At 41.0% G+C, this 22,693-nt stretch overlaps 1 protein-coding gene across 1 annotated transcript in view; it reads right to left on the reverse strand.

Annotated features, from left to right (window-relative positions):
- CACNA1D (calcium voltage-gated channel subunit alpha1 D) overlaps positions 1–22,693 on the reverse strand; it is a 384,574-nt gene that overhangs the window by 177,436 nt on the left and 184,445 nt on the right. Inside the window, 2 exon segments of the mRNA XM_030205472.1 lie at positions 4,939–4,965; positions 6,927–7,014. Of these exon segments, the coding sequence (XP_030061332.1) occupies positions 4,939–4,965; positions 6,927–7,014 (115 nt within the window).

Here is a 22,693-nt window from a genome sequence, read left to right on the forward strand (position 1 = left end):
AGGTTAAATGGGAATACACCACAACAATATCTTGAAAAATGCCAAAGCTCAGTTCAAGACAGGCAGAGGATAATTCCACTCATTGTAAGCCCATCTTTTAAAGAAAAGTAGATAACTACTTTTCTTTATAGAATACAAGCGCAAATGCCCCAAAACATGCATATAAAGGCACAATCGCTTGCACCAACCCTATGGCCCTTACTGCCTACAAAATAGTTGTTGGTAAGTGCTCACATGCTAACTTTTTTAATGGCTGCATGTTAAAGGCCATAATAGCACTTGCTCTAAATAAAAGAAAACAAAAACTGACCCACTACAATTTCAAAAATATGTGTAAACAATAAGAATATGACTTAACGGAAGGAACCAGCGTCAAAGAGCTCCAGATCTAGCAATCTATAGAGCTAAAGACAATCAAATTGATCTGTTCTTCATCACTGGCTAAAATTTAGTGTCCAATGTTCCCATCAATCTGTTCCCATATGGCTTATTAAGGGAACATTGGACACTAGAGGGTTAAAAACCTTCCTGATGTAGAAAATTGCTGTGTGAAAGGTCTTGGGACAGCAGTTACCTGTGAAGTTGCAGTCTAGCTTGACCTCAACTTTCATGACACTGAAGCAGCAGTGCTAATTTGAGCTAAGAGAAACTCTGGCCAAGTTGGGCTGGGGAACTGGCTGATGCAGGAAAAGGAGCTCCAGGACAGATGTTTAAAGTTCTTTTCAGCTAAGTATTATTTCTGGAGTTTTTTGTATTTTATGCTGTGTTGGATTTTGACATTCATGAATACAAGTAGTGTGTATCCTTGGTTGATGTGATGCACATGGATAGTTTGATGCCTTTCACAAAGCAATTTTCTACATGTTAGGAAGGTTTTTTTAAGCCAATGATGAAGAACAGATCAATTTGATCATCTTTATCTCTATTGATCATTTGATCTGGAGCTCTTGGAGGCTGGTTCCCTCCGTTAAGTCATATTCTTATTGTTTACACATATTTTTGAAATTATAGTGGCTCATTCTATGTTTTTTAGATTTTGCTCCTATTGACTTGGCATACTTTTGGTTTATGGTTTAGTTGACAATAATATCACTTAGCCATTAATAGGGAAAATGGAAAATTGGACATTTTCCAGGTGCGGTAATAATTGCCACAGCATGTAAGAAAAACCTGTGTAAAGGTGCACGAAGGTGTCCTTTTACTAATCTGCGGTAAAAAGGGCCCTGCGCTAGCGGAAGGCTGTTTTTGCCACGTGCTGGGGCCCTTTTTACTGCAGTGGGTAAAAAAGCTGAAACAAAAAAAACCATGGCCATGGCGGTAAGATTGCTCTTATCACATGGCCATGTGAGGAGGGGTAGAGCACTTAATGCCACCAACTGAGGTGGCATTAAGGGCTCCCTTGCTAACCTGCTAGTCTGCTGCACGACTAATATTCCGCCAGTGTCGTTATGCTCATATTAGCCCTCTCCTCAAGTCACTTCACTGGCTTCCTATCCGTTTCCGCATACAGTTCAAACTCCTCTTATTGAACCTATAAGTGCATTCACTCTGCAGCTCCTCAGTACCCTCTCCACTCTCATCTCTGTCTACATTCCTCCCCGGGAACTCCGTTCACTGGGTAAATCTCTCTTATCTGCACCCTCTCCTCCACGGCTAACTCCAGACTCGGTTCCTTTTATCTTGCTTGCACCATACGCCTGGAATAGACTTCCTGAGCCGGTACGTCAAGCTCCTCTCTTGGCCGTCTTCAAATCTAAGCTAAAAGCCCACCTTTTTGATGCTGCTTTTAACTCCTAACCCTTATTCACTTGTTCAGAACCCTTATTTTATCATCCTCACTTTAATATTCCTGTTTGTCCTGTTTGTCTGTCCTAATTAGATTGTAAGCTCTGTCAAGCAGGGACTGTTTCTTCATGTTCAAGTGTACAGCGCTGCGTACGTCTAGTAGCGCTATAAAAATGATAAGTAGTAGTTGTAGTCTTGGGATTCCGGAATCTTGCTACTCTTTGGGATTCTGTACAGAATCTTGCTACTATGGGATTCTGGAATCTTGCTACTCTTTAGGATTCTGCACGGAATCTTGCTACTCTTTGTCCTTATCCCTTATTTGTTCTGTTTGTCTGTCCTAATTAGATTGTAAGCTATGTCGAGCAGGGACTGTCTCTTTATGTTCAAGTGTACAGTGCTGTGTACGTCTAGTAGCGCTTTAGAAATGATAAGTAGTAGTAAGTAGTAACCTGGCGGTAACTGGGTGACATGCAACGCTGCCTGATTACCGTGGGTTAGCACGTGGAAATATTTTTTAAATATTTCTGCTAACGCGGGAAATGTTCTGGAACTACTGCTCGTGCCTGCGTTGGGCTGGTAGTAGCTCCTGATTAGTATGCGGTAAGCCCACGTTGGGCTTACCACTGCTTTGTACAAAGGCCCCTAAGGCCACTTTCTACCCCAGCTTAGTAGCTGATATTCAGTTCTTAACCGGTAAAGTTAAACTAGCCAAAGATAGGACTGCTATTAATGTGTTACTATTTAGCCAGTTAATCTAACCAATTAAGGGCAGCCTACTCTACCCTCCAGATCGCCCACATAATTTTCGAAGTTAGAGGGCATATTCAGTGGTAATATCGGGTGATTTATGCAAGTGCTGCTGAATATCTTCCAATAAGCAGATGAGAATCATTTGCAGGCTTATTTTCGAAAGATAAGGGTGCCCATCTTCTGACACAAATCGGGAAATGGGCGTCCTTTTCTCAGGGTCGCCCAAATCGGCATAATCGAAAGCCAATTTTGGGCATCCTCAACTGCTTCCTGTCACAGGGACGACCAAAGTTCACGGGGGCGTGTTGGCACCTAGCAAGGCGGGATTGGGGCATGATTAGGAGATGGGTGTCCTCGGCCGATAATGGAAAAAAGAATGGCGTCCCTGACGAACACTTGGCCGACTTTACTTGGTCCATTTTTTCTTGCGACCAAGCCTCAAAAAGGTTCCTGAACTGACCAGATGACCACCGGAGGGAATTGAGGATGACCTCTCCTTACTCCCCCTGTGGTCACCAACCCCTTCCCACCCTAAAAAAAAACTTTTAAAATATTTTTTGCCAGCCTAAAATGTCATACCCAGCTCCATGACAGCAGCATGCAGGTCCCTAGAGCAGTTTTAGTGGGTACAGTGCACTTCAGCCAGGCGGACCCAGGCCCATTCCCCCCCTACCACACTTGTGGTGGTAAATGTGAGCCCTGCAAAACCCACCGTACCCTCATGTAGGTGCCCCCCTTCACCCCTTAGGGCTATGGTAGTGGTGTACAGTTGTGAGGCGTGGGTTTTGGGGGAGGGGTGGTTTAGGGGGCTCAGCACCGAAGGTAAAGGAGCTATGCACCTGGGAGCAATTTGTGACGTCCACTGCAGTGCCCCCTAGGGTGACCAGTTGGTATCCTGGCATGTCAGGGGGACCAGTGCACTACGAATTCTGGCTCCTCCCATGACCAAAGGGCTTGGATTTGGTAGTTTTTGAGATAGGCGTCCTCGGTTTCTATTATGTCCAAAAACCGGGGACGACCATCTCTAAGGTCAACCATCTCAACATTTAGGTCAACCATCTCTAATGTTGACCTAAATGTTGAGATTTGGGCATCCCCGACCGTATTATCGAAACAAAAGATGGACGCCCATCTTGTTTCGATAATACGGGTTTCCCCGCCCCTTCGCCAGGACGTCCTTAGAGATGGGCGCCCTTAGAGATGGTCATCCCTGTTCGATTATGCCCCTATTGGGGTCCTTTTAATAAGGTGTGCCGAAAATGGCCTGCGCTGCTGTAGGTGTGTATATTGGACATGCGCAGGTCCATTTTTCAGCATGCCTGCAAAAAAGGCCTCTTTTTTTTGATCGAAAATGGATGTGCGGCAAAATAAAAAATTGCTGCGCAACAATTTTAGGCCTGAGACCTTACTGCCACCCACTGACTTAGCGGTAAGGTCTCACGCGTTAACCAGGCAGTAAATGTCAGTGTGCGTACACTGCCGATTACCGCCCGGTTAGTGCCACACAGTAGAAAATAAAAAATATTTTCTGCTGTGAATATTGGATGCACATAGAAAATGGAATTACCGCCCAGGGCACGTGGTAGCCGGGCAGTAGTTACAAATTGACGCATGTTGGACATGCATAGGCATCTACATGCCTTAGTAAAAGGGCCCCTCAACCAGTTAAGAGCTTTCCTACCCATTTGAATAGTTTTGAATATCGGCCCATAGTGAAAGTTTAGTTGCACTTTATTGTTTTGCTATAATAAGGGTGTTCTTACCATATCGATTAAAGCAGGCACATTATACACACCTATATACTCTCCTTGTCTAGATTCCTAGTATAAAATTAACTGCTTATTCAATCTGAAAGCCATTTGCTATGAAAAAATCACTCAGAACAAAATGCTGTTTCTACTACACCAATGTAAAGCGTATGGTTGCCATGTTAGCCCACTTTCATAGGTATAAGAAAGTGTTTTAGCAAATAAACAAATCAGGAACATGTTCACTGTTTAGATGTATAATTATTATTTTTTTAAATATTAAATTAGAACTATAACTACTACTACTTATCATTTCTATAGAGCTACTAGACGTACGGAGTGCTGTACACTTGAACATGAAGAGACAGTCCATGCTCGACAGAGCTTACAATCTAATTAGGACAGACAAACAGGACAAACAAGAGATAAGGGAATATTAAAGTGAGGATGATAAAATAAGGGTTCTGAACAATTGAATGCTATACAAATTATTTTTGAAATAAAAACATATTTCCGTTTAGTGTTTTCAACTACACTGTAAATCAGATTAAACACAAAGTAATATTGATTATGTTTCAATTGATGTGCTCAAAATTTATATGAGAATCACACTGTATATTTCACAAAAATAGAAAAAAAAGGCCACACTGACCTGAGTTTAGACTTTGACAGTAATTGACTGAAAAGGCAAACAAACAAAAAAAGTTAAGCATCTTTAGGAAACAGTTTGCTTATTCCATTCTTAGTAAATAGGTGACATTATAAGCAAAAATGCTGCAATGTTTTATTACTCTAATAAATAAAGAGGCTCCTTTACAAAAGTGCAGTAGATTTTCCCCTTTTTGCACGTCAATAGCAAAATATTAATGTGAGATAAGTGCAAAGCCTGTTCAGTAAATGCAGGGGGCATACTCTGAATTTCTCACATAGTAAAAAGACAGTTACCACAAGGGCAATATAGGTCCGGCCAATAACGCACCAAGTGCTATTGTCAACATGACAGGTACAGGTATGGTTCAAGTTCACATGAGCAAAAAAGCTTAATTCAAAAATCAACACCAAAACGTAATAATCCACAAGTGGAATAACTCAGAGAAGAAACAACTCAACCTGCACATACCAAAAAAGTGGAGGAAAAAAGACCTCAGCGTCACCACTCATGCCAACCAAGTTTTAAGGCACTGAGCACAGCACACCATCACAGGTCAGATGCTAAGGCGTGCTGAAAAATGCTGGCGTAGGCGCATGTATTGGACGTGTGCAGGTCCATTTTTCAGCGCGCCTGCAAAAAAGGCCTTTGTTTGCCGAAAATGGACACGCGGCAAAATAAAAATCAGCGCTCGCCCATTTGGGTCTGGGACCTTATCACCACCCATTGACTTAGTGGTATGGTCTCACGGGTTAACCAGGCGGTAATCGTCAAAGCGCGTACACTGCCGATTACTGCCCGGTTAGCACCACGCGGTAGAAAATAGAAATTATTTTCTGTCGCGTGCTTTGGACATACGTCAAAATTAGAATTAGCGCCCGGTAGTTCTAATTTGACATACGTTGTACATGCGTAGGCACCCAAGAGCCCTGTTTACTAAGCCACGTTATAGTTGCGTTAGTGTTTTTAACGCGTTAACCATATATGCGTGTTAAGTGTGTATGCGCCTACAATATCCCTACAGGCGCCTACATGGTTAGCATACGCGCTAATTGTAGGTGCGTTAAAAATGCTAACGCACCTTAGTAAACAGGGCCCTAAATGTCTTAGTAAAAGGGCCACATAGTGCCCAAAAATCTCTTCAATTCCCAGAGTAAAAACCACATTTATTTATTTATTGCATTTGTATCCCACATTTTCCCACCTATTTGCAGGCTCAATGTGGCTTACATTTATGTTCACAGGTAAGAAAATTAATCACAGTAATCCCAGAAAGATGAGTAATCAGGTACAGCTATTGGTATGGTACCTGTCCCTCACCCTTCCCCCTCTAATCTCTCCTTTACCCCCCCCTGAACCCCAGTCAAGCCCCTCCCATGGATTATAGCACCTCACTCTTGTCTCCAAACCAACCCTTTCCCTACCCCCCTGGACCCCTTCTTCCTGCCCCCCAAGTCTTACCCAAAAGGGAGCCCTTGTGGTCCAGTGGGAAGGAATGGGAGCAGACCCCATCCGTTCCTGCCCCATCCAGCTCTCAATTTAAAATGGAATCACTGACCACAGCAGTTTTCTTTCAGTACTAGGGATCAGCCTTCCATATAAGGCTAGCGTCTACTGCCTGGTAAAACCCGTGCTTAATGCAGCTTAGTAAAGAAGCCTCAAGCTATTAATGTAAATAAATCAGCCTCAAGCAACCTAAATTTGTAATGTCTTAATATCGTATTTTTACTGTAATAGCTGCTCATGGCAAACTGCTTTTAAGCCTGTATATTTATTCTGTCATTTTCAGCTGGCAAATAAACAGGTGCTTTACAGTACTCAGTAGATTTTGCTGTAAGCATTTCTTAAAGTTGGTTCCCACTAGTTTTGAATAAATATCGGGAAACAGTCATGATTTTCTGGGTATGTACTTCAGAATACACATCTCCATCCTACCCCCAAAGACGTTCATTTTTTAGACAATGTCTGAGCCATTGAGACTCCGGACTTACCAGACACTACCACAGCATCCGTAGCTTTCTATCTCTCCTCCCATGGTCTCCGTGTTCACAGATTCAGTTTCACTAGTGGGTAGGCTTGCTGTTGAATGGTAAGACACATCTTAGATAAAGACGTTGACATTTATTTATTTGCAGCATTTGTATCCTCCATTTTCCCACACATTTGCAGGCTCAATGTGGCTTACAAGTCACCGTATTCGGAAGTTCCAATACAATGTTAAAGAAATGCAAATAGAATCAGGGTAAGGGAAGGTAGGGGCAAATGGGAACAATAAATGACAAAGATATAAGAAACAACATTGTCTTTTAAATCAGTGCAGAGTTGAGGTTGCTAATCAGAAACAGCAGGGTAGGCCTTACAAAACAGATAGGTCACAGATGCTTTCCTGCTATACTGAAATAACGATTGCAGAACTTCAAGAAGTGTTTGCTGCACTGAAAATCCATATCATACCACCAGAAAGCATTATGATGCAGTATGTTTTCATTACAGATGTTCTGAGTTCGCTTCTATACAGTTCGCTTTGAAAACTGTTACGTCAGGTACAGCTACAGAATGCTTAACACATTGAGAATAATTTTACAACAGAGAGCCTGGTTTAAGAGGGTATGAAGGTGTCTACATAGGTAAAATTTTACAAACACAAGTAGCCTTCTACTTGTTTTTATAAAATACTAGTATATGTGACAGATACTATGTCTATCTTGCAGGTGTGAATATTTATACCTGCCCTGGAGTAGGTGTAATTGTTTGCGCCTATAATTTTTAAGCATGTGTGTAGATCAAGACGTTTTATAATCTGCATGCATAACTGTGAACTCTAATCATAAAACACAGGCTAAACCCCTACCAAAGTCGTGTTCAGAATTAGACTTGACTTGACAAAACAATTACTGAAGTAACAGGAAGGAAAAAGCCTCAGATATACACAGGTTCCATATATATTTTTACCTTTTGTTATTAATCATGGGCTTAAAAAAAATTTCCTTGTTGTGTCATTCAACTATATAGTGTATAGTGTGTCCCTGCCGCAATTAGGAGCATGAAATTACACGAGCTCTATGTCTGGTATAAGTGCAAGTGACTACATTTTACCAGGTTATACCAGCGGACAGGCACTTAAATGTTGATGCCCGGTTATATAGGGCTGGATTCAGTAAATGACACTCAAAATTTAGTACCGAAAAAAATCAGCATTGAATGGTATTCTGTAATGGATGCTCTAGGATCAGTGTCCTTTATAGAATAGTACATAGCACCGGGATTCATACTCAACTTTGGGTGCGAGGATTTACACCAACTGAAACTAGGTGTGAATCCTGCCTGGTGTGCACGTTGAACAATCCACATTATTCTGTAACACTGCACACATTCTAAGGGAACGCTCCTGATGCGCCCATGTTCCTCTCTATTCTATAAATAGGCACGTGTGTTTTCATGCAATTCTGCCACTTCCGCCCCATATCAGCATCTTGCATCCATTAAAACACTTTTCCGAACTGAAAACTCAGGGGCCCTTTTACTAAGGCACGTATTTATTTATTTATTTATTTATATTAGATTTTGCTCACACCTTTTTCAGTAGTAGCTCAAGGTGAGTTACATTCAGGTACTCTGGATATTTCTCTGTCCATCTTGCCCTGAGGCAATGGAGGGTTAAGTGACTTGCTCAAGATCACAAGGAACAGCAGTGGGATTTTGAACCGGCCACCTCTGGATTGCAAGACTGGTGCTCTAACCACTAGGCCACTCCTCCACTCCAGGCCACGCCTCCACTCCTACGTGCAACCAACACACATTAACTTGGAATTACCGCATGGCTACAGCGTGCCCATGGAGGTAATTCCATTTTTTACACAAGTCCAATATGCATGGCAGAAAACATTTTTTATTTTATACTGCATGGAACTAACCAGGCGGTAATCGGCAGTGTATGTATGCTATTACCGTCCAGTTAACGTGTGAGACTTTACCACTAAGTCAGTGGGTGGCGGTAAGGTCTCATGACCAAAATGGATGTGCGCCAATTTTTATTTTAAAAATTAACACACGAAGAGTCCAGTGTAAGTGCTTAATCAAATAGTCAACATGATGTATTTAAAATTTTCAATCTTTCCTTTATTTTCAAATACTTTCATATAATATCAAACAAGATGGTATCACATATTCTTGTGATCACATTGCATCTTATCTAACCCCAGTTCTTCCATACAGCGTTCTTAGCTGTTAAACAGGCCTTTTTTGCAGCCGCGCTGAAAAATGGACCTGCGCACTTCCAATACACATGCCTACAACAGCATAGGCCGTTTTTCGGCGTACCTTAGTAAAGGACCCCTCAGTGCAGAAGTAGCGCCTAATGTTAGACGCCATATATAGAATCTGGGGAATACTTGCTAGAAGGTCTCAGCTGCTCCTCAAATTAGTGGCCAGAATTAACATAAAGCGCTATGGTGGTGGTGAAACTTGCAGCTGAAGGAACTGTGTTTCCCTCAGTAATGTGAATCCCTACTGCTGCTGCATTCACATATTTTGGAATTTATGCAATGCTATGTACTTAAGTGCAGAGGAATCATTGTTTAAGCTGCAACAGCCAAAGTTAAAGTGGTTCACCCTGTAAGTTTATAGAATTCGTATATTTCCTGACAGATAAAAACAAAAATAGAGAAATGTAGTGTATGTTTAAAAATATTTTAAAACAAATGTACCATTCCGAATAAGGCAAGATTAGCAAGGGAAATATGACTTAACCCATCAAACCTTGCCCTCCATGGTGAAAACTGCCTTGCTCCCCAACACACTCAGTGAGCTTTAATTCTAATATTTCACAGACTGAAGATGGCTATTTTCTTTCAGTTTACCAAGTTTGAAGGCATCATGTTTTTTTAAATATATAACCCAGTGGTTCCCAAACCTGGCTCTGGAGGCACCCAGTTCTTTAATTAAAGAGCTGCTTCTGCACAAGTGCTTGGGTTACACCTTTTGGGTTTTACCTTGGACTCATATGTAGTGGCCAGACTTTTTTTAACTTTATTTTTATTCAGCAGACATTTTTTCCAGACATTTACATTTTTCAACTGCGTACATTGGTTCCCTGTATTACAGACCCATAGGGTTTGATTCCGTAAACAGCATTGACAATTTGGTGCTGAAAAAAAAATCAGCGCTGAACAGTATTCTACAATGGGCTTTCTGAGATCAGCTCTCATTATAGAATAGCATATAGGGGGAGATTCTATATATGGCGCCTAGAAAATCAGCGCAGAAATCAATGCCGACTAAGTGTATCCTATAAGTGGCACTTAGATTTAGGTGCAGTATATAGAGTACACTTAGTTGATAACCCAGTGCCTAAAACTACGTACATCCATTTACACCAACGAAAACATGGCGTAAATCCCGGCACGTTGATTTAGGCACACTGGGCCATATTCTATAACTATGCACGTAAATTTTTGAATGCCCACGAAATGCCTATTTCCCCCACCATAACCTTCCTTCAAACACCTCACACAAGCTTGGTGCCACAGGGCAAAGGAAAGCAGGACAAGAAAGTGATTCATCCATATAGCAGAAAAGCTGCTCAGCTTGCAAGAGAAGTGCACAAACAAGACAAAAAAGAAAGGTATTGGATACATACACAGTTTATATTATTTACATCCAGACCTTGACCCCTGAGGCAGGCGTTATTTAATGCCAAAACACGGCTCTTGTCGAGTCATTTATCAATAAAATACTCCTGTTGTCTCAGTCTTGAAGGCCCAGTGTTGCTTTTTTTATTCAGTAATACTGTGCATATCTTTAGTGAATGCCCATGACCTGGCCATGCCCCTTTTGAGTTGTGGGTGGTTCTCTATAGAATAGCACTCAGCAAGATGTGCGCAAATCCAAATTGTCACAAATTAACACCAATAATTGATTGTTAGCATCCAATTATTTGTGCTAATTGGCTCATTAACCAATTTAGTTGCGTTGCGTGCACATCTCAGAACAGTATGCAATTTTGTGCACATAAATTTGCATGCCACCAGCTGATAATCCATAATCTGCATTCTTGTTTTACATTGAAAGGTAAAGGCACCATTATTATTTATTTAGATTTTGCTCACACCTTTTTCAGTAGTAGCTCAAGGTGAGTAACATTCAGGTACACTGGATATTTCTCTGTCCCAGGAGGGCTCACAATCTAAGTTTGTACCTGAGGTAATGGAGGGTTAAGTGACTTGCCCAAGATCACAAGGAGCAGCAGTGGGATTTGAACCGGCCACCTGTGGATTGCAAGACCGGTGCTCTAACCACTAGGCCACTCCTCCACTCTATTACGACAGTTCTACTTTTTTGTTGTTGCAAGGACAGCACACTGACTTCTGAACTTTTTTTTCTGTTTTTGCAGTGCACATTGCATCTAAAATCGGGGCTGGTGAACTCAAGCACCTATTGATGGGTTTGATGTCATCTCTAAATGCCACCCTTTTGCAATTTAAAGGGCTGCATCTGCAGTGCTCTGACAGTGTGCTAACGAAAGGACACAGTAAAAGGTTTATTGTGATAATCTGTGCAATGTTTGTGAATTATTTTGGGGGTATTGCTTGTACTTGGCTGCCTTCGTCCCTTTGTTGGTTTTTTGAATAGTGATGCAGTTAGACTAGGTATTAGGTTTGTAATAATAAAGCAGATGTGGAGGTTGGGGTGGGGGAGTAATGTGTTGTCTCTTGGGATATGACTGCATGAGTGTCTGAGTGAGATGGATAGCATAAATAATAAGATCGAGGTGGCAGCTGGCCAAAGGTAGCCAGCTTCTAATTTTTGGAGTCTCCGAGAATACAGAGAGAGAATGTTATGCCAACTGATGGTTCCGTTCAAGAGAGATCATGGAAGCAATTCAAAAGTGAATAATTTAAAGATAGGGCTAGTTAATGCCAAATCTATAAAGAATAAGTCATGCATAATGTATGACCTAGCGCTACAGGAACATCTTGATTTCCTATTCATAACTGAAACTTGGCTCTCTCAAGCAGATGTAGTAATTACCAGGGAACTGTGTCCAAATGGTTATAAATGTGCCTCTTCACCTAGAATAAAGAAGAGAGGTGGGACAGTTTATTTATTTCTAAAGATAATTTTATAGTTCAATGGAGGAACCTAATTGGGCAGAGAGATTGTGAGAAATTACTGTTTGAGTTGCGGAATTTGTTTTTTAAATTTATTTTGCCAAGCCCTTGGTGGGAGTTCAGATTCTTTAGCTTCTATTATTGAACATCTTATGAGCTCAGAGTTAAGAAAACTTCCTGTAGTGCTAGGAGATTTTAACTTATGAATAGATAATGCTGATGACACCATGGCAAAAGAAGTTTTTGAGGATACGAGGCTCTTGGATTTGATTCAAATGGTGTCCTTCCCTACTCATGATCAGGAACATTCTCTAGTTTTGGTATTTTTTGGAGGTAAAGTAGAACCAATTAATTTCCTAATTGATCGGCTGTTCTGTCCTTTGGTTGGACCATTACCTTTTAAACTTTTTTTTCTATCTATGCCCTTATCACAATCACAGGGTGAGGCTGTTAACCAGAAATGGGGGCATCCAGTTTTCAAACTAGAATACTGTTCTCTTGAGTGGAGGGAAGGTATTTGTGATTAACTGAGCTTTGCTGCTGAAGTGTTGATCTTTAGAAAAGATACCGAATGAGGTTGCTCCTTTAAGATATAATGATGTTAAAAGATCCCAGAAGACAGCATGGTTCTCTACAGAACTCGTCAATATGAAGAGGTGTCTACATTAGTTGGCGCGTCACTAACAGAAAAAAAAGGGAGAGGACAGTAGGTTTAATATGTGATGTTGCTGCTGAATTATGAAGCTACGATATTAGGGGCCAAGAAAATATTATGTTTGCATATTCAACAAGCTGTTAGTCAAGTTAAAGAACTTGACATGATTGATTGTTGGAAGGTATCTCCTCTACACAAAAAACACATCAAATTATGTTTGCTCCTTTACCCCCACAAAGATTTTGTGCATTTTGAAAAACAATTTTAAAAACATGGAATGCCCTGAAGAGGTAGTTTATGAATCCATTGATAACAATGAGTTGATTGGGAGAACTTTTAGAAGACGAATTGATGGAGATAGACATTTTAAGCCAACATTCTGTGCCCTAGACCCATGCCCAGATTCTATATTAAAAGTGTGGAAGCTGGTGAGAATGTGACCTCCCCTCCTGAGATAGCAGTGTAAGGCTGAGGCTCCGCGTGAACCATTGCGGACAAATGCTACATTCCCCCAAAAGAAATTACCATTCACCTCTCAGAAGAGAACATGGAGAATGTGCAGTCACTGGGGAGCAGAGCAAAGCATAGCTGTGTGTAAACAGATGATGGACTTAAAGCAGTTTTAAAGGTACAAGTTCTTTGTGTGGTGAGCAAAGCAAGATGGCAGCAATACCCTGGTACCAGTGTGAGAGCAGTGCCCTGAAGGATAGCAAGTTGGGGCTCCAGAGCTTGGTTCCATGAGTTTATAAGAGTCTTGTCTGGAGTACAAAAGAGGATTTCTGAACTGATTGCTGAACTCTGTCAAGAAGTGACCTAGATGGGGCAGAGAGTATACCGACTCCCTGAGTGAGAAGGATGGGAATGGTGACCAAGGTGCATCTGGAGGTTGCAGACAAATTGGAGGATCTGGAAATTGGGGAGCTGCATTTTAGACAGGACATGCAAATCAGATCTGAGACGTCCAAGTTGGGATGTTTCAAATTTTGCTAGTATTTAAGAACAGGATCTGCCGACGTAGTACCTATTCTAAGAAACATGGGGAAATGGTTTTTATGTGTCAGTTATGGGTGACAGGAGCATCCATTTCAGAAAAATAAACATCAACGGGCACAACATGGCAACATAAACGTGTATATGCCGGCATTTCAGAAATACACGTTGCTCTGGCAGCACATACATATGTATGTTAGACATTTTAGAAACATAAGTACATAAGTAATGCCACACTAGGAAAAGACCAAGGGTCCATCGAGCCCAGCATCCTGTCCACGACAGCAGCCAATCCAGGTCAAGGGCACCTGGCAAGCTTCCCAAACGTACAACATTCTATACATGTTATTCCTGGAATTGTGGATTTTTCCCAAGTCCATTTAGTAGTGGTTTATGGACTTGTTCTTTAGGAAACCGTCTACCCCCTTTTTAAAATCTGCTAAGCTAACTGCCTTCACCACGTTCTCCGGCAACGAATTCCAGAGTTTAATTATGCGTTGGGTGAAGAAACATTTTCTCTGATTTATTTTAAATTTACTACACTGTAGTTTCATCACATGCCCCCTAGTCCTAGTATTTTTGGAAAGCGTGGACGCTTCACATCCACCTGTTCCACTCCACTCATTATTTTATATACCTCTATCATGTCTCCCATCAGCCGTCTCTTCTCCAAGCTGAAAAGCCCTAGCCTCCTTAGTCTTTCTTCATAAAGACGTCGTCCCATCCCCGCTATCATTTTAGTCGCCCTTCGCTGCACCTTTTCCAATTCTACTATATCTTTCTTGAGATGCAGTGACCAGAATTGAACACAATACTCAAGGTGCGGTCGCACCATGGAGCGATACAACAGCATTATAACATCCTCACACCTGTTTTCCATACCTTTCCTAATAATACCCAACATTCTATTCGCTTTCCTAGCTGCAGCAGCACACTGAGTAGAAGGTTTCAGTGTATTATCGACGACGACACCCAGATCCCTTTCTTGGTCCGTAACTCCTAACGTGGAACCTTGCATGATGTAGCTATAATTCGGGTTCTTTTTTCTCACATGCATCACCTTGCACTTGCTCACATTAAACGTCATCTGCCATCTCTAAATCATTTATAAATATATTAAAAAGCAGTAGTCCTAGCACAGACCCCTGAGGAACCCCACTAACTACCCTTCTCCATTGTGAATACTGCCCATTTAACCCCACTCTCTGTTTCCTATCCTTCAACCAGTTTTTAATCCACAGTAGGACATTTCCTCCTATCCCATGACCCTCCAATTTCCTCTGTAGCCTTTCATGAGGTACCTTGTCAAATGCCTTTTGAAAATCCAGATATACAATATCAACCGGCTCCCCTTTGTCCACATGTTTGTTTATTCCTTCAAAGAATTGAAGTAAATTGGTCAGGCAAGATTTCCCCACACAAAAGCCATGCTGACTTGGTCTCAGTAATCCATGTCCTTGGATTTGCTCTGTAATTTTGTTTTTGATAATAGCCTCTACCATTTTCCCCGGCACCGACGTCAGACTCACCGGTCTATAATTTCCCGGATCTCCCCTGGAACCTTTTTTAAATAATCGGCATTACATTGGCCACCCTCCAATCTTCCGGTACCATGCTTGATTTTAAGGACACATTGCATATCACTAACAGTAGCTCCGCAAGCTCATTCTTCAGTTCTATCAGTACTCTAGGATGAATACCATCCGGTCCAGGAGATTTGCTACTCTTCAGTTTGCTGAACTGCCCCATTACGTCCTCCACGTTTACCGTGTATATTTTCCAATGCTGTCACAGAGCCTACTACCCCTTGGCCAGTATTGCCTTTGGGAGGAAAAAGAAATACTGGAGAATTGAGGGTGTGACCTTCCATAATTCCTCCAGTGGAATGCTACATGAAACAAGCACTTTTCTGAAATCTAGACATCCTGGGGAGCAGGTGCAAATCTTGACACTCTACTTTATGGACATAGATGTGTGTTTCCCTTGTGAAATGGGGAATGCATGTTTATTTTTTGGCATCACCCTAGTCCTACCCCAAACATGCCCAGACCATGACACTTTGCCATATTCATGTTTTGGAGATTTAGGTACGTATATCCTGAAATTGTAAACTTGGGATTTAGAAATGTATGCAATATATACATCTAAAACATGCACAGGGCTTCTAAAATAAGTACCAAAATAAATATGCCCCATTTCTAATACGGGTGTGGATGCAACTTTTTTTTTGTTTGATTTTGTTTTTTGTTTCTGTTGTAGGGCTCGTTGTAACACTCTAAACTGCTGTATGGGAGCTCTAGGTCCGATCTGAAGGCTAAGCGTCTGCACCACAGACCAGCCAGTACAGCCCTTGGAGCAAGGGGAATGAATCTCATCTCCTGCAGAACTGTGACACCTACCAGCAAGAATCAAGGTGCACATGTAACTGGTCCCAGTGAGAGCTACAATCTGTAGTTCCTGTCCAATGGCTGAAAGAGTTATAAAATTGAAGGAAAAGTCTGAAAAGGTCTAAATAAAGGTTCACGATGCAGCAATCCAGTAGAACCCAGCTCTGATCAAGTTAGAAGATTAGACAAGCAGGAAGAAATTGCGAGAACTGAAAAAGGTTACTTTCACTTTTTGCATTTTACAAAAAAAAACATAAAAGAACTATCATATTGAATTCTGGATTTTTTAAAAGCCTTTCTGCTGACCACAGCATCAGCTTTCAAGATGAGCAACAAAGGGGGCAATCCTGTAACAGGACACCTCCATTTAGGTGCCCCAATAATGTGCAATAGGAGTGCCCAGGTGTCATTACAGAATACTAGTATAGCCCAGTATTAGTCCATTGGGCACCCAAATGCGGCAATGGCATGTATAACTTACAGTATTCTCTAAGTTATACATGTAACTGGGAGCTCCGCCCATGTCTTATCCATATTTCGCCCCATGTACACTTCTTTGCAGTTATGCACCACAGTACTTGCACATGCCCTTATGGAAGAGCACTTATGGCACTTACACACATAAGTGCTAATTTTCTCAGTATATATGTGTACAAGAGGCACATAACCATAGGCACTTACTTGTGGAATTACCCTTAAATGGGGTAATTCTCTATAGATCGCCTAAAGTTACAAGCTCGGATGATGTGTGCTAAGAATAGAAACTCTAACGGCAATTGCGTGCACAACTGCTGCAATAGAATATTAATGCAGTATTGATATTAATATTAATTAATATCAAAATCAATTATTAATTAATAACTAATTGTTGATAATTATCAATAAATTATCAATGATTATCAATAATAAAATAATTAATAATTAATGTGATAATTAATATTGATGTATTAAGCACAAGTACTTACACTACCTCAACGGCTAGTGTAAATGACCATGCCTAGAGCTAGGTATATAAACGCTAGTATTCTATAACTCAAGCATGTAAGTGCTAGGATAACCCCCGTCCCAGGTCCTTGCCCCCTTGCAGTTGGGTGCTCTGGATTTTGCATATGCAATTTATAGAATACCATTTAATGGCAGTTATAAGTGCAACTGCTAATTTGTGCCAATTAAGTCAAATTATAGCCAATTGGTCATTAAAATCAATAACCAGCTAATTATGCTAATAAGTTACACATGCAGCTGACATTGTTCTATAACAGGGGTGTCCAACCTCAGCTCTCGCCAGGTCGGGTTTTCAGGATTTGCCCAGCGAATATGCATGAGATCTACCTGCATACAATGGAGGTAGTGCACGCAAATAGATCTCATGCATACTCGTTGAGAAAATCCTGAAAACCCGACTGGATTGCGGCCCTCGAGGACCGAGCTTGGACAACCCCGTACTATAAAGTGATAAGTATAAAATTGTGTATGCAACTTTATAGAATTAGGGGGAAAGGATATATATTGTTATTTCTGTATTTCGAGAGCATCTTAAACAAAAGTGCTTTAAAACATCTCACATACAACTCAGAAGAAAAGGCAAGAGTTTCTTAAACTGCACCCAAAAGCCTTGCAGTTGGGCGCTTTGTTTTGGTTAAATTTTCCTTGTAAATGTGTTCTAAAGTTAAACTCTGTTAAAGATAGTTTCTTTGATTCTAAACAACTGAACTCTTTTCTAGAATCCAAGATCGCTGGCTTACCTATGCTACAGCCAAGGAATATAATAACTTCGACGCCGTGAAAAGTATATAGATCACTTGACCTTCTTCTCTGCCACCTTTTTCTTTAACTTGGTTAAAAAGTAAAATTATTTTTCCTATGTATTGAGGAATTGCCTCCTTATAGAGGACTAAAGATGAGCAATGGTCATGATTTAAAAACAATGTCATAATTAGTTTCCTAAAGTTCTGTAATGACTTATAGTCATCTATTCTGATTTCAAGGTGTGTACTTGATAAAAAAAATTTGTAAATGCAATAAATAAAATAAAATAAAACATCTCACACACAAGAACAATGACTCTCCTGCCTATCCCAGAGAGCTTATAATCAAAGTGAGTACATTAGACAATGAAAGTCAATAGGAAATGAAGAATTTGAATGTAAATTAACAATCCAGTATTCTAATCGCATTTCAAAAGCTAGAACTATAAAAGAATGACCTAAACCTATAATAATAATAATAATATTGAGAGTTACACTCACAGAAAGGTCTAATTGAGCAGTAAAATCTGATCAAATAAGAAATAAATGGAAAAAGCAGCACAGCACCACATCATCTAAACCATGCACATAGGGGGTAATTTCATAAGTGTGCCTAAACAAATATTCCAAAAAGTATCAATTTTATGCCCATTTTGCCTGGTCAATGCAGAGAAATTCTGTTCAAAACTCTTTAAAATGAGTGAAAAAGTGGATCTATGAGGAACATTTGAACATCTTCAGACACTGTTTCAAAGATTAATGCTTCTAATGGTCCTTGTTTTGCTAGTTTTTTTTTTTGTTTTGTTTTATAGTGGTAATTTAGCTGTACCCCTTATTAGCTGAATTATAAAGATTTTTTGCATTTGTATTCTGTAAAGGCAATATAGGCACCTACAGAGTCCTGGAAATAACCCAATAGTGCATTAAAACTGATTGTCAAAATTTACATCTGCTCCAGGAAGGTCGGCTTAAGGCATAAGCCAGGAGAAGCTGAAGGGCATTCAAAGCCTGTCTCACTGGGTCACCCTTCACAGAGGTGAGAGAGCATGTTCCTTTGCTTTCACAAAAGTTAGCTCAAAGTGTTGTGGCACTCTGGGCCAGCTGTAGCTCCAAGGTAAATGTATATATGTGTTCTGTGTGTATACTGAGACTCCACCCCTGCTTTACCCAAACTACATCCCAAAGGCTTAGCTAGGCTCAGTATTTTGGATGGGCCCAGAGGTAAATTGGATGGGCCAATCCACACGCATGTGACCCCACACACACACACCACAAATATCTTCTCGGAGATATTTTCTAAGAAATAAGAGGTTTTTTTCACCTACCCCACATCATCTCCCTCTCCTCCGTGGCATCCCGGCACCTGAGCTCCTGTCCCTCCCCGATGTCAGTACAGGCATTCTCGACGCCTGCAGCAATTCATTCTCACTGCTTGAGGTCCCGCAGTCTTCCATCTGCCATGTCCCACCCTTGCTGATGTCATTGCCTGTTTCCTGTCTGGTGGAGCACAGCAGATGGAAATTTGTGGGGCTGACACAACCAGCAAGAATGAATCGCTGCAGGCACTGAGGACACCAGTACTGACACCGGGGAAGGAAGGGGTTCAGAGACTGAAGCGCAGATATCGGGACGCCACGGAGGAGAGGGGGAAACAGAGCAGTGCGGCACTGCAGCTGGGTGGGCCTGAGCCAAGAATGGGTGGGCCTGTGGCCACCTAGGCCCACCCGTAGCTGTGCCACAGTTACACCCCTCAGGAATCATGCAGTTTGTCTTAATGTAGGTGTTTATCTTTCATAAACATATTCTCTGCACAGTTTTATAATAGTCATTTTCCGTGTATAAAACTTGCTTTACATGAGGAAAATGTTTTATAAAATTACCCCCTTATTGTAGCAAATAATTCATTAAGCACAACATGCTGTCATCCCAAACCATGAACAAATGATTAAAAACTAGATACACAAGAAACATAAGGAGCTCGGCTATAGAAAAGGAAATTTCACCGCAAAGCAGAACAAATTTTACCGTGCTTGTTGGAACGCTTAAAACAGCTAAACAAGCTTTTCTTTTTTTCTCCCAGCAAGTCTTCTAGAGTAACCCCTTCCGATGTGAAATGCACGCCAGGCCACCATTTAGCCAGCAGATGGCAGCAGTAACAAAATGGGAGAAGGTAACAAAGCCCCCGTGCATGGATTAAAATGTGAGCAATGCCAGACAAAATTGTAAACATGAAATTAGAAGCAGCACTAATAGGGTGAAAAGTGCTTCACTCTGGAGCAGTGGATGCTTCAGTTTTTCACTAGCAAAAACAGTTAAAGGCCGATGAGCACAATCCATTATCAAGGACCAGATTCAATCTAAGATATGCATGTAGCATCCCCTACAATGATCTGTTTGGACTGATGTGGTATGCAAAACCCTTCTTCCGGAAGAAGCACACAAGCAAATGAAAGGTTTGAATCAGATTCTGGGTATAAAGCAATTTAAACAACCTACAATACATGACACAGACAGCCATGCACAGCAAGGTAGTGGAACAATCTCAAGGTGAAATCCTAGAAAGATATCCCAGATGCTCTGCACTGAAAATATCTTTCGAATAAAAAAAAATGGTTGAAGATTTGCAGTGACTGAAAAAGGAGATATTTCAGCTCCCCCCCCCCCCCCCCCAAAAGACAAAAGTTCCATACCACAGCACCAGCAATTAAGGAAAACAGGGGCTCATTTAATACCACCATATACTAATACCATTAACTTGTTTTATTTGCTGCAGGACCCATTTCATGCAAATCTGCATTAATGGCGTTAGCGTATGTTAACTGTTTGCAAATAACCCCAACTGCTTGCAAAGTGTTACAACCACAAGTAAGATTAAAGAGACACACTTTTGCATCTGTGACTTTACCACCACATAACAGGCAGTAAATGAAAAGCGGCTATTTATTTTGCCAGAATGTGAAAAGAAAGTATTATTTTCCAATAGTTCATTCCACACAAAGGCACCTCTGTGGATTTCCCAATCTCTATAATGGGAATTGTGATAAATTATGATTGTTTATAAAACAAAATGTTTCCTTTTTGCAATTTCAGAAGTTATTTTGTGTTCCCAGACTTCATTCTTAAAAATAGCATTTAATTGGGGCACCTTCGACCTCTCCTTGATGTTGTCTCTGCAATGACACTGCAATAGCTAGGAAATTGCTATTATTTTAATGTTCTCCATAACAAAAAGATTTTCTTTTAGCTGATGAATGAGATTTCCCAACCAAGACCATTTTGACTTCAGAGGTCAAACTAATTACTAAAACGGAACAGAATGCTTAAAGCTTGTATAATAGAAGACCTGCCACCATTTGATCATTTTTTATTTATTTGTGTATATTTTGCTCACACCTTTTTCAATAGTAGATCAAAGTGAGCTAAGTTCAAGTACCCTAGGTATAAAGCGTGAAATTAATATTTTTCAAGTCACTAAACAAAAATCCTAAGTTGGAGGCAGATCGTAGGAAGTAAACGCAGACTCTGGCAACTGGTAAGATAGGATGACTAGGTCTCATGGGGTTTAGAGAGTGACCAAAACTGAATCTTTAGCCAATATTTGCCACTCAGTGTTGGCTGAAGTCAAAGTCAAAACTGGTAGCTAGGAGCTGGCCTGGCCTGATCCCTGCATGAAAAACGCTGCAACTCCCTTCCCCATCTGCCCCCCCCCCCCCCCACCACAGACACACAGAATGAGCTAGAGATTGGGGCAGCCATTTTGGCATCAGAGAGGAAATGGGAAGGAGCAACTGAGCATCTCTCCTTTCCCCGACTACCCACTAGATCATCAGGAATGGACGGTAGGCACAGGGGGGACTACGGGTGAGTCTGAGAGGGAGGAGGGCTCATTCTGTGCATGGGGAGGGAGGGGGCTCATTCTTGAATGGGTGGGGGAGGAAAAACAAGGGGAGCTAGCATACTCTTCAGTTCAAGCCAAAAATGCACCAGTATTTTCGGCCAGAACTGAAACAAAGCTGAACAGGAATTTTGGGCTGGTTTTGGCACCGAAGCCAAAACTGAAATTTGATCAGCCCCTATTGGAATTACCATTTGGAACACTTTTGGGAGGAGTTTTCTAAAAAACAATTAGACTTTTTAAAAATTTTGAAAAGCATTCTTTTCAATTTTGAGTTGTGTGCCTGTCACAGATGTATGCTGCAGAGGAGACCATAGGGAAGAAGGGGAGGCTGAATGGGATCAGATCAGACTGAGGGAACATGGAAGGATGGAAATGCTGGATTGGGCTGGATAAGAATGAGAAAAAGAGAAAGGGAGGTTAAATGGAGGTGGATGAAGCTAAGGCTGAGGAAGGATAAGGGAGGCTCGATTGGTCAGATCAGGCAGGGGAGGGGGAGAACAACAATGGAATAGAATGAGTCAGAATCAGATTGATGGTGTAGGGAAGGAAAGACATATGAAATTCATATTCATTAACCTCTAGCATTATCGGTCATTCGTTACATGTCTGTTAATGAAGAACCAAAGAGAACAATGATAATGCCTCACACGAATACAACACAAGTAATTCATCAGATCCATTTCTGTACGCTGCTCTTAGTGAGACACAGCCTTCGTCAAAGATTTTTCCTTTTCATGCTAAATAATTATAAAAGGCCTGTCTCAAATTCCCAAGACCACACATCAGAGATATCTATTCATTCCAATCCATGAAGAATCCAAAGCAAATTCTCAATCAAGGAAGGTCTTCAAAGCTTAAAGTTCATGGATATTTCTGGTGTGTGTCTTCCTCCCATATCCTACCAACCTTCAGAGATATTAGGGTTCTTCAACTTTCACCACAGGGTTTCAAAACTTACGGCTGTTTGTCTC

This window comes from Microcaecilia unicolor, chromosome 6, assembly GCF_901765095.1.
Source record: "Microcaecilia unicolor chromosome 6, aMicUni1.1, whole genome shotgun sequence".
Taxonomy (NCBI): domain Eukaryota; kingdom Metazoa; phylum Chordata; class Amphibia; order Gymnophiona; family Siphonopidae; genus Microcaecilia; species Microcaecilia unicolor.